At 37.8% G+C, this 13421-nt stretch overlaps 1 protein-coding gene across 9 annotated transcripts in view; it reads right to left on the bottom strand.

Annotated features, from left to right (window-relative positions):
* The window catches only part of NRXN1 (neurexin 1), a 708974-nt gene that overhangs the window by 368196 nt on the left and 327357 nt on the right, over positions 1 to 13421 (bottom strand). For all 9 annotated transcript variants that reach the window (XM_039384935.1, XM_039384929.1, XM_039384934.1 and 6 more), the window contains 2 exons: positions 11787 to 12168; positions 11071 to 11261 (listed from right to left, as the gene is read on the bottom strand). In XM_039384935.1, coding sequence (XP_039240869.1) covers positions 11071 to 11261; positions 11787 to 12168 — 573 coding nt within the window. The remainder of the gene's footprint in view (positions 1 to 11070; positions 11262 to 11786; positions 12169 to 13421) is intronic.

Below are 13421 nucleotides of genomic sequence, written 5' to 3'. Positions count from 1 at the left end.
AGACCTTTCTATGAATGACATGAATGAGTCCAAATTAAGTTCTCTCTAAATAGCAACTTGACTGCACACCAGTGACTGTCGCCTTGAGCACACCTCTTGAGGTTTGAGATTCCTTACCCAAGGCAGAGAGACCCTCTATTCCCAACAGATCTTCCTTAAGTTGCCAATTAGTTGAATGCTAAATTAATACTAATGAAATCCATGTAGTTAATTCCTTTAGATATAAAGCATTGTTCAATTCAGAGATCAAGACTGGATCTAGCTACACCTGAGCTCTATCAGGAATTTAGAAAGCAAGGGGGTCCACTCAACCTCATGACTCAAAAAGAGGGCCTCCCTTACCCTTTTGCATCTTTGGTCTTTGTGTAAATAATTCTAAATTGATTCTAACTCGATTTTCCTTTGTATGTTTCATTCATGTAATAACTAATAGAGTGAACTTTGCTAAATTGCATGAAAAATATAGTCCACAGGAACCTAAATTGGGATTTTTGAAGTCAGGGAACAAGTAGTTTAACCACTATATAGCTAGGCTTCTTTATTCTCCTAAATTTGTGGATATATCTGGCGTTCATTTCTTGAACACCTTTCTTAACAAGAAATGAACATCATTCATTCAAATATGGTTCCATGTATGAACAAAAAAAAAAAAGAAAGAAAAAGAAGGAGGTAATAAAGCAGTGGGAAGGAATCGTGGCTTGTCTTTTTCATAACCCATAAAGACAATATCCCTGGAATGTTTTCATATGGCTGAATAAAGTCATCTTCAAGTTCTTAATTCTCTTCAAAAGCAGATATTTTCTCCCTTCATCTCTTGTTGTGCTGCTGGTTTTAACTGTACTTTCAAAGATGTTGCTTTGTCTCGTTTCTAATGTCACATTGTACTAAATCACTACTATGGCTAGGAATGAGAGGGCCTCTGTGGTGTACTAGAGTGGTGTTACTCCCCAAGAAAAAGATGGATAGCCCAGCATCTTGTGGTGAATTTTGACAACACAACAGGCAACTCCACAATTCCTTTATATGACACGTGAAAATACAAAGGAACATCTGGCTGTGGTGAAGCCAAGGTGTCAGGCACACTTTTCTCCAAACATGCTATTTCAAAATGATCAAGCATTATAACAGCTTCCCTCAGGCAGACAAAGAGGAATGAGGACTGCAAAGACTGAGAAAAACCATAGGGAAAGTCTAATCTTGGAAGAAAAAAGTGCTCCCTTTATTCAAGTCCTTCCTAAAACATGATCTGCTGTTACAAGATCAATAGAAATCGCTTTATAGTATCTCAATGATTGCACATTAAAGTACAAGGCAAAACTCATCATAAGACAACCCACACAATCCCAGCTCATGGTATTTTTGAGGCAACTAAATTGTGTAAACAAATTACTCTCATACAAGCTGAATATGCACTGACTTAAACACAACAGAGAAAAATCTCCAATCAAGGGATATTGCCTCAAAAGAAAATGTAGGGTAGGCATTCAGGTGCCTTTAATATTCACTGAAATATAGGAGCCTACTTGTCCTTGATGACCTTCTCACCTCTCCAATGTACAAAACCACCTACCTTTTGCACATTTAGTTTGTACAATAGGCGGAACAGAGTGGTAACTTTTCTTTCAGATAGGGGGTTTCAACAGACTTTAGAAAAGAAATAGGGCCTCAATAGCGGATGAGGATGAGTGATCATTCTAGAGTCTCTCCCCACTTTTGTCAGTCATGACTAAGTATTTACTTTTTGTTCTATATAAAAAAAGTATTTGATCCTTAAAAAATATTGATGAAATATAATTGCTCTTTTTTTCCCCACTAAATCAAGAAGCCCACTGTGTTCATAGCCCATTAATAAACTGAAGGACAGTTGACAAAGACTTAAATGATGCGTCCACACAGCTTCTGCAGCACATACGATCCAGCATATGGCTTTTCAAATCCCCCTTTACAGTAGAGAATATGCACTTTGCTGCACATTCACAGGTTTCTTTGGTAGAGCATGATGGAAATTTGTCTACCACTTGCAAGGGCACTTGAGGGAAGACATGAAAATGTAAACTTAGTGTTTTATGTCCACTTACTTCGAAGAGTATTCTATAGCTTCAGTATTGATTTGTGGTTGATGTCTTTTGGTTTTGATGTGATTTTTTTTTAAGAAAAATAGGCTTTTCAAATATTTTTCCTGTTTGAGTGATGAATTCTATCACTTTTAGACCCTCTCTCACCTAAGAAGGGAAAGGGTAGCTAGTTTACTTGTCCAGGCTCTGCTGAGTTATCTGTCTTTTCAAATACTTCAGGCAAGAGGCCATTTTATGCTGTGACAGGCGGTGGCTTTCATCTTTCACATTCCCTGTAGTGATAACCAAAGCAAGGCAAAACGTTTACAGGCAAATAATAAAAAAAAGAATTTATAGGTTAGCAAGTCACTCTTCTGGGAAAGGATATAGAAACTGATCTTTTCACCCCAATTCTGCACTTCTTTCAGTATCTTGCCTGAATACCCCATTAAAGATATTCCAAAAATAAGAGAAATCACCAGTACTGAAATGCTGACATGGTGGGTTTTCTTTAGGCATCCTTATTGGGACATAGTACATATTGTAGTTATTTGTCAAGAGAATTGAACTTCGAAGATATTTCTTGCCTTGGTTGATACCGCTCTTTTCACAATTTCATTGTAGCACTGCACCGTAGTCCACACTGACAGAAAAAAAGGCAGTGAGAATTAAGAGGTACCAGATGGAATTTACAGTTGAAGGGTGTACTAGGAAGAGCAGCTTAGACTTTTCTTTTGCCACCAATTTCGGCATCAGTCCACACTGGAGATACAGCTCTACCTTTCTCCAAGACTCCTGATTCCATCACATTACTCATAACCATGCCACTCTCACTGCATTGAAGACTTTTCATACTTGTACAAATATTCTTCTGTCCAGAAACTTTTTCTCATGCTATCGCCATGCTGCTTGCTGCTCCACAACTCAGCTCTACTGAATGTGCTCTCCACTTCTCCATGCACCTCTTGGTGCTCAGTTTTCATTCTTATTACACTTTTTGACTCTGTTCAGTACTGCTCAGTGGTTATGCAAAAATGCCCATGTTTCAGAAGCGAGTAAAGCAGTGTTATAGGAAATGTGTGTGTGTGAGAGAAACAGCAACAATACAACAACACCCTTAGAAGCTAAGTTTTGAATAGACAAAAGTAGATACTCAAAAGGTAAGTGTTCGCATCTGAACAATCCCCTAGATTCCTCCAGGTTAAAATCTACCGTTTCCCCAACAATTCTGTTCTCAAACAACATGCATTCTCAAACAAGAAACAATTACACAAAAACATTTAATGTTTTCTAGACAATAAAAATCCTCAGATTCCTAGACTCTTTATTTCTCTTTGCTTCTTTTTAACCCTGCTGAAGACTAGATGGAAAGCACTGGCATTGAAAAAGATTAAACAGATGCAAAACCAAAGCAGTCTGCTTGTGCAATGGACTGTGAAGAAAGTTGGTGATGCATGTTAAATGGTAAATAATAAAATCTAATTGCCATATAAATGTGCATGGCAATCCATCTCCCACATAATCAATGCTAGACCAATTACTCTGTATGAGTGGGATGGTTCTGGTGGAGAGGTGAGGCAGTCAAGCACATAAAATGTCCTTCTCTTTTATCCTGTTCTGACCACTTTTGTAGATTGTATACACCCAAAAAACAGACAAAATCTAATGAAGCTGACAATTGCACAGCATATTATACTCAGATCTCTCTTTCTCCTGATATAATTTTTTCACTCTCTGCTTTAATAGTCAACACATGCTCTTAGCAGAGCCTGTTTACAAAAGAGTGAGGAATTCCTCTTTCCAACAGGCATACTAGACCTCAGAGATCAACATTGACAAAACTCCTCCTTTAGCTAGTACTTCAGGTATGATTCTCCACATAAAGCTACCAAAGAGCTGAGATGCTAAATGTTCTCATTTTGAATGTAGATTTGCAGAGGGTAACTTTTTATACGATACTACTCTTGAGTATGACAATCACCTCCAGACTCAGGATATTCCATGAAGCTGCCCTTTTGCAAAAAGGACTGCTCAGTTAGAATATCAATGCCAATGAGAGTGGTGCTCTTGCACCCATGGCAGCACATTATGAAAACAAGTTTAAGATGTGCTTCTTGGCTGGGGGGGGGGTTGTGTGCTAGGAAGCCATAGAATGTATTTATACTAAATATCCATATTTTTAGGTAAGTTTTTAGAGCATCCAGGTTTCCTGCATTATTTTTAGCATAACTTTTACTTGGTATTCCAGAAAGGCCTGAAAGAAGTTCCACAGTCATCAGCTGTAATAACTTGCATGTCAAAAGCTGTAGGCATGTAGGCAAATCTATCCATTCATATGTGCGTGAAAGACTAAGAAAAACCGGGGAGAAGAAGCAGAAAGCAAAAACCTTGCTCACCATGGAGTGATCTGACAAACTACTGCATTATTACTGACTTCACAGAACTCAGCACTAGAATATCTCTAATCTAGAGAGATTATCTGGAAAATCTACTGGAGTAGATTTTCAATCTTTTTCCCCATCTCATAATTTTGGCAATTTGGATACAATTTCTGAAGGCTCAGCACTGCCAGATTTATTTTCACAGCCTGGTAGACAGCACTGCTATTTAGACGCAGCGTGTGACAAGTTGCAAAGAAAGAAAGATAAAGGAATTCTCATTAGGCAAGGTTGTCCAATCATCTATTGTTATCTGCCCCTAGAACTTTGCTACACAGGAAGCCTCAAAGAAGAGTTCTCAGTTTTAAGTCTCTTGTTTTCCTTGTTTTCCTCTGTAGAGAGCCTGCTTTCCACGAGGGCAACAGCTGCATTTGCCACTGTCTACTCCAACAGGTCACATTGGGAAGATCTATTTGCTGTTGACAGTATTTGGAACTCTGCATTTGGAACAGAACATTATTTCTGCATGAAGAGTTCACAGCCCACTGGCAAGGTCATTACAATTAGCTCAAGCATGATTATTTGAGAAATTTAAGCATTAATACTTGTCCATTTGTATAAATGTGTGTTTTATACAAAATACTTTTCCATGCTTCTTAAAGCTTTGTTTCTCTAGTAATAGAAATATGAAGAATCACTGCCATTGATAGAGACCTTGGAATATAGAGAGAAACATATAATGAAACAGCAATAATAATTGGCTCAATATAAAACAACATAGAGAAATATTACATGAAATTGAAACAATTTCAATTTCCATTGCTGAAAGAGGAAATCTTCTTTATGATTGAGAGAAATTTAGCTCAGCATGAACAGCCTACTCTGACAGGCAAATGAAATATCAATAGATTAAGGGACTATTACAAATCATCAATGAATATGCCAGGCTAGTAGATCTACTGATAATTTGGTTAATTGCATTAAAAGTTTACAAGGATGAATCAATTGCCAAGCAACTCTTTTTGTGCATAGAAGAATTATAACTCAGTGCATTTGTAAAACTATCGAGGTGATACCATAAATAAATATGACTACTTTTTTTCATAATGCTTCAGACTAGTCTGTTTTCACGTTATTGGAAAAAACAGTAAATGAAAAAGCAAATGTATATAGCAGCAGTAGCCCTATCTCACAGAGGAGTAGAGAAAGCTAAGGGCCAGTGAAGAGCTATGGAAATAAAAGTAAAACAGACAAGAAGATATCTAGACAGGTTTTTTTTTTTTAATCCAGGGAGGTTGATTCTGATGTATGCTCTAATATGAATAGCATTTTTTGAGGATGAAGTGATATAACAGCACAGAAATAACATATGACTTACAATGGACTCTACAACTGATGTTTGGGAAGGCCATGTGAAAGATGATGACAGTAAGACAAGTTGAAATTATTAATGTAAATTCAAAAAAACAAGTCTTAAGAACATATGAAATGATGCACAGGCAGCAAAGGTTAACCCAAAAATGTTTAGTTGTGTAGGATTTTTTTACATAATGGTGATTTCCCTTAAAAAAGAAAATACAGCTATCCCAATATCAAAACTAGGATGGCTGCAGATCATTCTGGAGGATACAGCATATCTGTGATCGGAAAGTTTAAAACAGGATGGAATACTGAAGTACTGAAACTACCAACTCATACAAAAGTTTGTAACTACTTATTGTTGAATCTAAAATAACAGCAGTGTTCCCTAGTTTCTTGTGTTGTAAGACTCCAATATCTGAACTTCTCATTTCAATTTATAAACAGTTAAAATGCTAAATATTTTAATTTTCTGATGGGTATTTCAAGAGAATTATGACTGGATTTCTGTAGGTTTTTGTATGCTTGCTGTCTAAGAAAGTGTATAAATACTTTGGGGATTAAATACTGCCTATATGTGTAGGAGAGAACCAAAAGGAAGATTAATCCCTAGTAGGTAAGTGGATATGAAGTATGCTTGAGGATGTCCTCCTCCTTGAAAGCAGATCATGCATCTTCAAATACTTTTAAAATAAAATAATTTCTGACAGAACTACAGACTGGAACTACAGTTTCCCACACCACAGGAAATAAAACGTGGAGAGGGAAGAGATATATAGATATTGTAAAACCTACAGTCTGAGCAAGGGAGACATCTTTTCTTTGGCAACAGTGAGGAACAAGAATCATACAATGGTTTGAGTCAGAAAGGACCTTAAAGATCATCCAGTTCCAACTCCCCTGCCATGGGCAGGGACACCATCCACTAGACCAGGTTGCTCAGAGCTCTATCCAACCTGGCCTTGAACACTTGCAACTTCTCTGGGCAACCTGTTCCAGTGCTTCACCCCCCTCACAGTAAAGAATTTCTTCCTGATATCTAATCTAAACCTACTCTCTTTCAGTTTGAAGCCATTCCCCTGTCAGTACACGCTCTTGTAAAAAGTTCCTCATGTCCTTTTTGTGGGCTCCCTTCAGGTACTGGAATGCTGCAATTAGGTCACTCCAAAGCCTTCTCTTTTCCATACTGAACAAACCAAATTCTCCCAGCCTTTCCTCAAAGGAGAGGTGCTCCAGCCCTCTAATAATCTTTGTGGTCCTCCTCTGGACCTGCTCCAACAGGTCAATGTCCTTCCTGTGCTGCCCCAGAGCTGGATGCAGTGCTCAAGGTGGGGTCTCACCAGAGTGGAGTAGAGGGGTAGAATCACCTCCCCTGACCTGCTGCCCTGACTGCTTTGGATGCAGCCCAGGATACAACTGGCTTTCTGGGCTGCAAGTGCACACTGCCAGGTCATGTCCAGCCTCTCATCCACCATCACCCCCAAGTCCTTCTCAGCAGGGCTGCTCTCTATCCCTTAATCCCTCAGCCTGGATTGATATCAGAGGTTGTCCTGATCCAAGTGCAGGACCTTGTGTTTGGTTTTATTAAACATCATGAGATTCCCACAGGCAGTTCTCAAGCTTGTCCAGGTCCCCCTCTCAATGGCATCTTGTCCTTCAAGTGTGTCAACAGCACCACTCAGCTTCGTGTCATCTGTAAATTTGCTGAGGATGCACACAATCCCTTCGTCTATGTCATTAATGAAGATATTAAATAACACTGATCTGAATATGGAACCTTGAGGGACACCACTTGTCACCGATGTCCACTGGTACTCTGAGCCTTTGATCACTACCCTCTGGATGTGACTGTTCAACCACTTTCTTATCCATCTAGCAGTTCACTCATGAAATCCATCTCTCTGCAATTTGGAGAGAAGGATGTTGGGGGGCATCCATGTCAAAGGCTTTGCAGAAGTCCAGATAAATGACACATGTAATCCTTCCCTTGACCACTGACGTATTTACTCTGTCATAGAAGTCAAATTCCACTTTCACTTCTAATTCTGTGCCCCCTCAAGGCTACTAAAACCCCTCAGACCATAAGAGCACAGCATTAAGTACAGCAAGCAAAAATTCCTTCCACCTAACTATTTTGGTCTGTGAAGGTCTTGAATTGCAGCCATGCTAACTGTCTGAGCTGTACTGAAAGCAGAACAGGGAATCTGCTCTTGAAATACATGAAAAGAAATTTGCTGTGTAACTGAGTGCTGGCAGGCTTGAGTTGCATTGCCTTTGCTGGTAAGACTCATTTATCTTTACGGGTTATCTGCTAGAACTGCACCCGAGTACACTTTGCTAATTTTCTCTGCTGGGAAAAATAACACAGTTCTTGGAATCCAAACACAGAATTATTTTCACTCATTTATTTGTCTCCAGCATGTAATTTACCCATCTAATTACAGCAATAATTAAGCTGGAGAATTTAATATAAGTGTTTCCACAGGTACCCACTGAAATTGTACCAGAGGTTACGGAGGGAATCAACATCTTTAATAATGAACTTTCTGTGTTATGTAGCCAAATCTTACGCCCAAAAGGAAACATATTGAAAATTCTCTCCCATACTTTTATGGAAGCTGTCTGCTTTCCCAGACAACTTCCATGCTGTGCAGGCTCTACAACACAATCTGTGTCTTATCTTCGCGCTGAATTCACTGTGTATTCGCAAAAAAATGCATAAATGGGATTTATCTTTCCAGGATTGGCTTGGATTTCAGCATAAGAAATCTGGTAACTCTACAATTATTCAGAAAGTCTACAGATTCTATATTTCCTGTACAGATCTATATTTTACTTATCCCTGGTTAAGCAGAACCATTGATACCAGTAGCAGGAAGTGGAATTTTGAATTTGCTTTGTTGCTAAGACTAAAATAACACAAGGCAATGAATTAACCGTAACTACTTATATCAGGAAAGTGTTTATAGCATAACAGAAACATGTCATTAAAAGAAACACTGACATAAAATAGAAATGAAGAAACTACAGGAGAGCATTTCAACTGAATACAAAGGAAAGAAAAACAGAAATGAAAGGCAATTTTTTCTCCTTTTTAGCCTGCTGGCTAAAACGAATCATCTTGAACCTCTCCCCTCAGATATCCAACCAAAATTCTCATGATACACTACGCCATATTTAAGAGAACCTGACTGAGCAAAAATATAGTAGCCTACATTAAAAAAAATAAAATGAAACATACTATTATGAGAAGACAGAGGTGAAGGACTTGTGTATACTAGAACAGTTCAGAAAGAAGCTTGCTATATATTCCTGCACTGAATATATTATTCTTTTACTATACACATTCCCTGGGTGGTGAATAACAGAAAATCAGCATCTAATACAATTCATCTTCCTAGCTTCAAATCTCAGTATGTTTTTTCATACTCCTCATTTCTTTTTTTCCAAAGGAATTCAAGGTTAGAAAATGCAACCGCTATGGATACAGTTTTACTTCAAAAATGTAAAGCAAAAGTAGAATTTTCAAAGTGCAGAAAACAAAGGAATGTTGGATTTTATAGGTTGTCCTCGCTGATGAGCCTTCCCTGGGACTGCGCTGAGCAGCGCATTCAGTGAGATCACAGCGCTCTCTAGTGCCTTTAGTGAGCACATGGCACAAACTTTATTTTCTTAAACAAGGCAACATACTAAAATACCACAGTTGGTTTGAAAAATATGTAGAATAAAGTGACTGTGTCAAGTTGATTATCAGTTCGTAACAGGATTATTTTTCCTACCCATGTCTAATTTATCTACTAGGAAGAAATCCAAACACAGGAAATACATACACATATGCATAAGTAGTACTTGCCATCAAAAAAAAAAGTGGAAGAATAAGGTGGATTCTTTGTCTACAGCATCAAAATACCGCTGAAATATGACGCTGTCTCAAAAACATTGACAATATTTAACAGAATGCAAAAATGAGAAATAACAGCACAAATTTCAAATACAATTTTAGGAATGCAGGGAGAGCCATTCAAAAAGCTTTATCAGAAATGCTGGGTTTATAAATTAGAGAATCACCTATTGAAGATTATGACATATCAAGATACTGTTTTCACAGTCTTTCTTACAATCTTCATAGCACTTTCAAGTGAAGCAAACATGTAAAATATCACAAAATCCAGAATAATTACCAAGGTCAGCTCATTATCTGTGACTCAGAGGTAGATAAAAGAAAATCCAGCAAGGAATAAGCTCTTGATGGAATATTAATATCTTCTTTGAACATGCTGGCTTTTGAAATACTGTACTTCTTTGACTGCTATGAAATTTTGGTTCTCCTGACAAGAACTTTTTTAAAAAATGTTAAAATACACAATACTTTTCCACATGACCAGAACATATATTCTTATATTTGATTAGGTAGTCAGTATTTTAAAAGTATACTTATACACCTTTTCAAAAAGATATTTTTCCTCTGATGCAAATTAGCTTTTCAGAAACCCACCTTTAGAACTGATTGCTATCACTTTAAAATATACATATATATCAGTTTGGTTTATCAAAATGGACCTTAAGAATCTAGCTGGATCTATAACATGTAGGTTTAGGCCTATAAAACAAAGTTTATCCCACCTGCAGTTGAAATTCCAATACATTACATATTTCGGTGAGTATGTTTATGGTTCTATACATCTTGCAACTTGTATTTATAAGTGATTTGGAGGACTGCCACATAAGATCTTGGAAGGTAGTTTATGATATTGAAATTGCATTGCATCTCTTTTCCCAGCAAAAGGTAGTTTTTATGTGAAATATTGAACAGTGAGGGACAGGTCAAAGTGTTCCCCAATTCTCTAACATAGAGATCAGCAGTTCTGAGAAGCCTCTGTAGTCATACTGTAAAGCCTAGGCTGTGGTTTTCACGTGCCACTTATGTAGCTTACGTTCATGTAAAAGTCAATGTTTTTACAGAGATGTTGTAGTCCTCCTTTAGTTCCCCAAGTGCCTTTTGGTTCATATGGGCCACCCTGTGTTTCTGTAATTTCCTATTTTTTTTTCCCCACAGCATTTTCACACATTTTAGGTTGCACCTACCTGTGCAGAACTACTACTAAACTTGCACTATTAGGTTAAGATGATGTTATCTCTTCTGATCATATTCATTATTATTAAGTAAAAGGCTTCATAGGGTATTATAAAATTATGTTGTACTTTACATACATGATTTATTCTATTTATCATTCTGTAATGACTCTCACTGTAGATTATACAAGAATAATTGTACTTACTTTTGAGATCTAAATTTCTGGCTCCTGCTGTGCTCTGTGTCGTGATTTTAGTGTCAATCTTTACAGTGTGGAGATTGTTAGTATCCCTTGATATCATCACATTATGCCACTGGTTGTCATTCAGAGGTTTATTAGAACTTCCTTTGATGAGATTCGCACCATTTCCCAAGTCAAACACATAGTGCAAATACCTGGGAAAAGAGAAAAAATTGGAAAAGTTTCCTTTTTCTTTACATAGCAAGGGGGCACTAAATAATATGTCTAATATTTTATATTTGCTTGTACTCCTCAGTAGTGCTGGTAAAACCAGAAGACAACAATGAATGCCAGATGGGGAAGCAACCATCATTCAGAGAATTTGCCACTAGTTTAGATGAGTTGAGGTGCAGTCCCAAGTTTCTGGAAAGTAATGAGCACTCCATGTACCAACACATGCATACATACGTAGAGAGAGAACAAGAGGAAGCTACAAACTAGTACTTCTTTGTGGTAAACACGAGAGAAGTTATACCTATTATTTACTGTCATATATTTCAGGCATCTAGCTTCATCTGAAAGAAAGAGTCAAAATAAAGCATATCAAGTTTAACATGAAGAAACATTTATGAATCATATATATCCAGTCAGATAAAGATTTGTATCCTAAACTTTCCCTTCTATTTTTCCTGTATATACATTTTGAATAGACTGGCTTTGTCATGCTAATCCATACATACCCTTTAACTAATTCAACCACAATGAAATCATTTCCATCGCCACTGTTATAAAGTATCAATCCATCCAGAGAGGTGGTTTTGAACTGGAAAAAAAGGTGCATAGATGTATACGCTTGTAGCGTGGCCAGTGCAACATAACTTGCTTTTGTTTTAAAGGTTACAGGGTCTGCTATGATGTTCCTGAACCCAAATCTTGCATTTAGCTCACAATAATCGATGTCTCCATTTTTACACAAGTCAATGTATGCCATGCCATTAAATGTGAGACTCTGTAGATGCCCAATAAAATTAGAAGGCACAGAAGACAGGTAGCGCCGTTCTGTTATTATTCCTGTTTCTATGTTGTGGAATTCCAGTCGTGTGTGGTCACCAGCCATTTGACCTTTAAATAGTAACAAGAAAACACGTGTTAGCATCTGAAATGGGAGGTCAAAAAGCACATCATGTGATTAAGTATCTGCATCAATTTCACACTTTTCAAAATGTGCAAGGCCAAATCTTGGCTCCAATCATCCAAATTACTGGTAAATCTAGGAGCCTTGGCACTGAGTTCAGTATGTTTGGATAAGGTCAACAGCAAGATTTCTAAACTGAAACACAATACCACAGTATATTGAACTGCCAACAAAATCCCTTACTTTGGTTACACTTTACCAGAGGTGGGGTTTTACTATAAGCAAGTGCAATTACTCAACATGAAGACCACAAAGGCCAACCTCAGAGCTAAACCAGCAATATTAGAGCTTCATGAAAGAGAGACATAAAAGTTTGAGGGATATTATTCCATGTGGTTTGCTTAAAAGTGTATGATTTGGCTAGAGGTAGGAATGATTCCTGTATCAGTTGTCTTAGGTACATAAATGCTGGCTCTGCTGCAAACCCCTGTGGTGCAAGGGTGGACAGTTACTTGAAAGCAACTAAGCTTTGTACCGTGGGGATAAACCATGGGAGAAGGGGCAAGGCCCAAGAGATGGGCAGAGCAGAAAGTCTGTAGCAAGGGTGTAAGCCAGCGTCTTGTAATCCTGAAAATAACAAGGGACTTGCTCACATCAGAAAGGTGGTCAAAAGGAAGCACCACAGATGCTTTTGAGTCTCTCTTTGTCATGCAAGGACCCCTGCAGAGCAAAAGGACTGAAATTTGCTGACCCAATAGTTAATCTGAAGGAAAAGATCAACACTGTCAGGATACACTGCATACAGGTCATGTAAGTTTTTAATCTAGTTATTAAATACTTAGCACATCAAAAATTTGTCCACTGAAGAGAGCTCTTTTCTAACAGAACTTATTTTTTTTCCATGTTTATTTTGAAGAATTAGGGCAGCATTATCACAAGGCTGATTCATGGTCACATTGTGTGGGTATGGTGACAAAACAGCTTTTTATTACTAATCGATTTCACCACTTAATGTATCTTTTGCAAACCATGCCCCAGATTTCCCAGTTCCTTAACTGTTTCATGTCTCTCATGGTACAGAGAAGGTGAAGAGCAGATCTATCCAACCTGGACTTAATGCTGGCATAAAACTTCAGTTCTCACAGTGGCACTGCAAAGCTGATGGCAAGACAAGTTCCCTCTGTCCCTCCCTAAACATACTATTCCAAGAGAAGAATGTGAGCTCTGACCCAGGCTGGAC

The sequence above is a fragment of the Pipra filicauda genome, unplaced genomic scaffold, assembly GCF_003945595.2.
Source record: "Pipra filicauda isolate LSUMZ 115617 unplaced genomic scaffold, ASM394559v2 scaffold386_size940508_pilon, whole genome shotgun sequence".
In the NCBI taxonomy this organism is placed as follows: Eukaryota; Metazoa; Chordata; class Aves; order Passeriformes; family Pipridae; genus Pipra; species Pipra filicauda.
The sequence above is the reverse complement of the archived record's forward strand: the minus strand, read 5'-3'. Positions and strand labels throughout refer to the sequence as shown.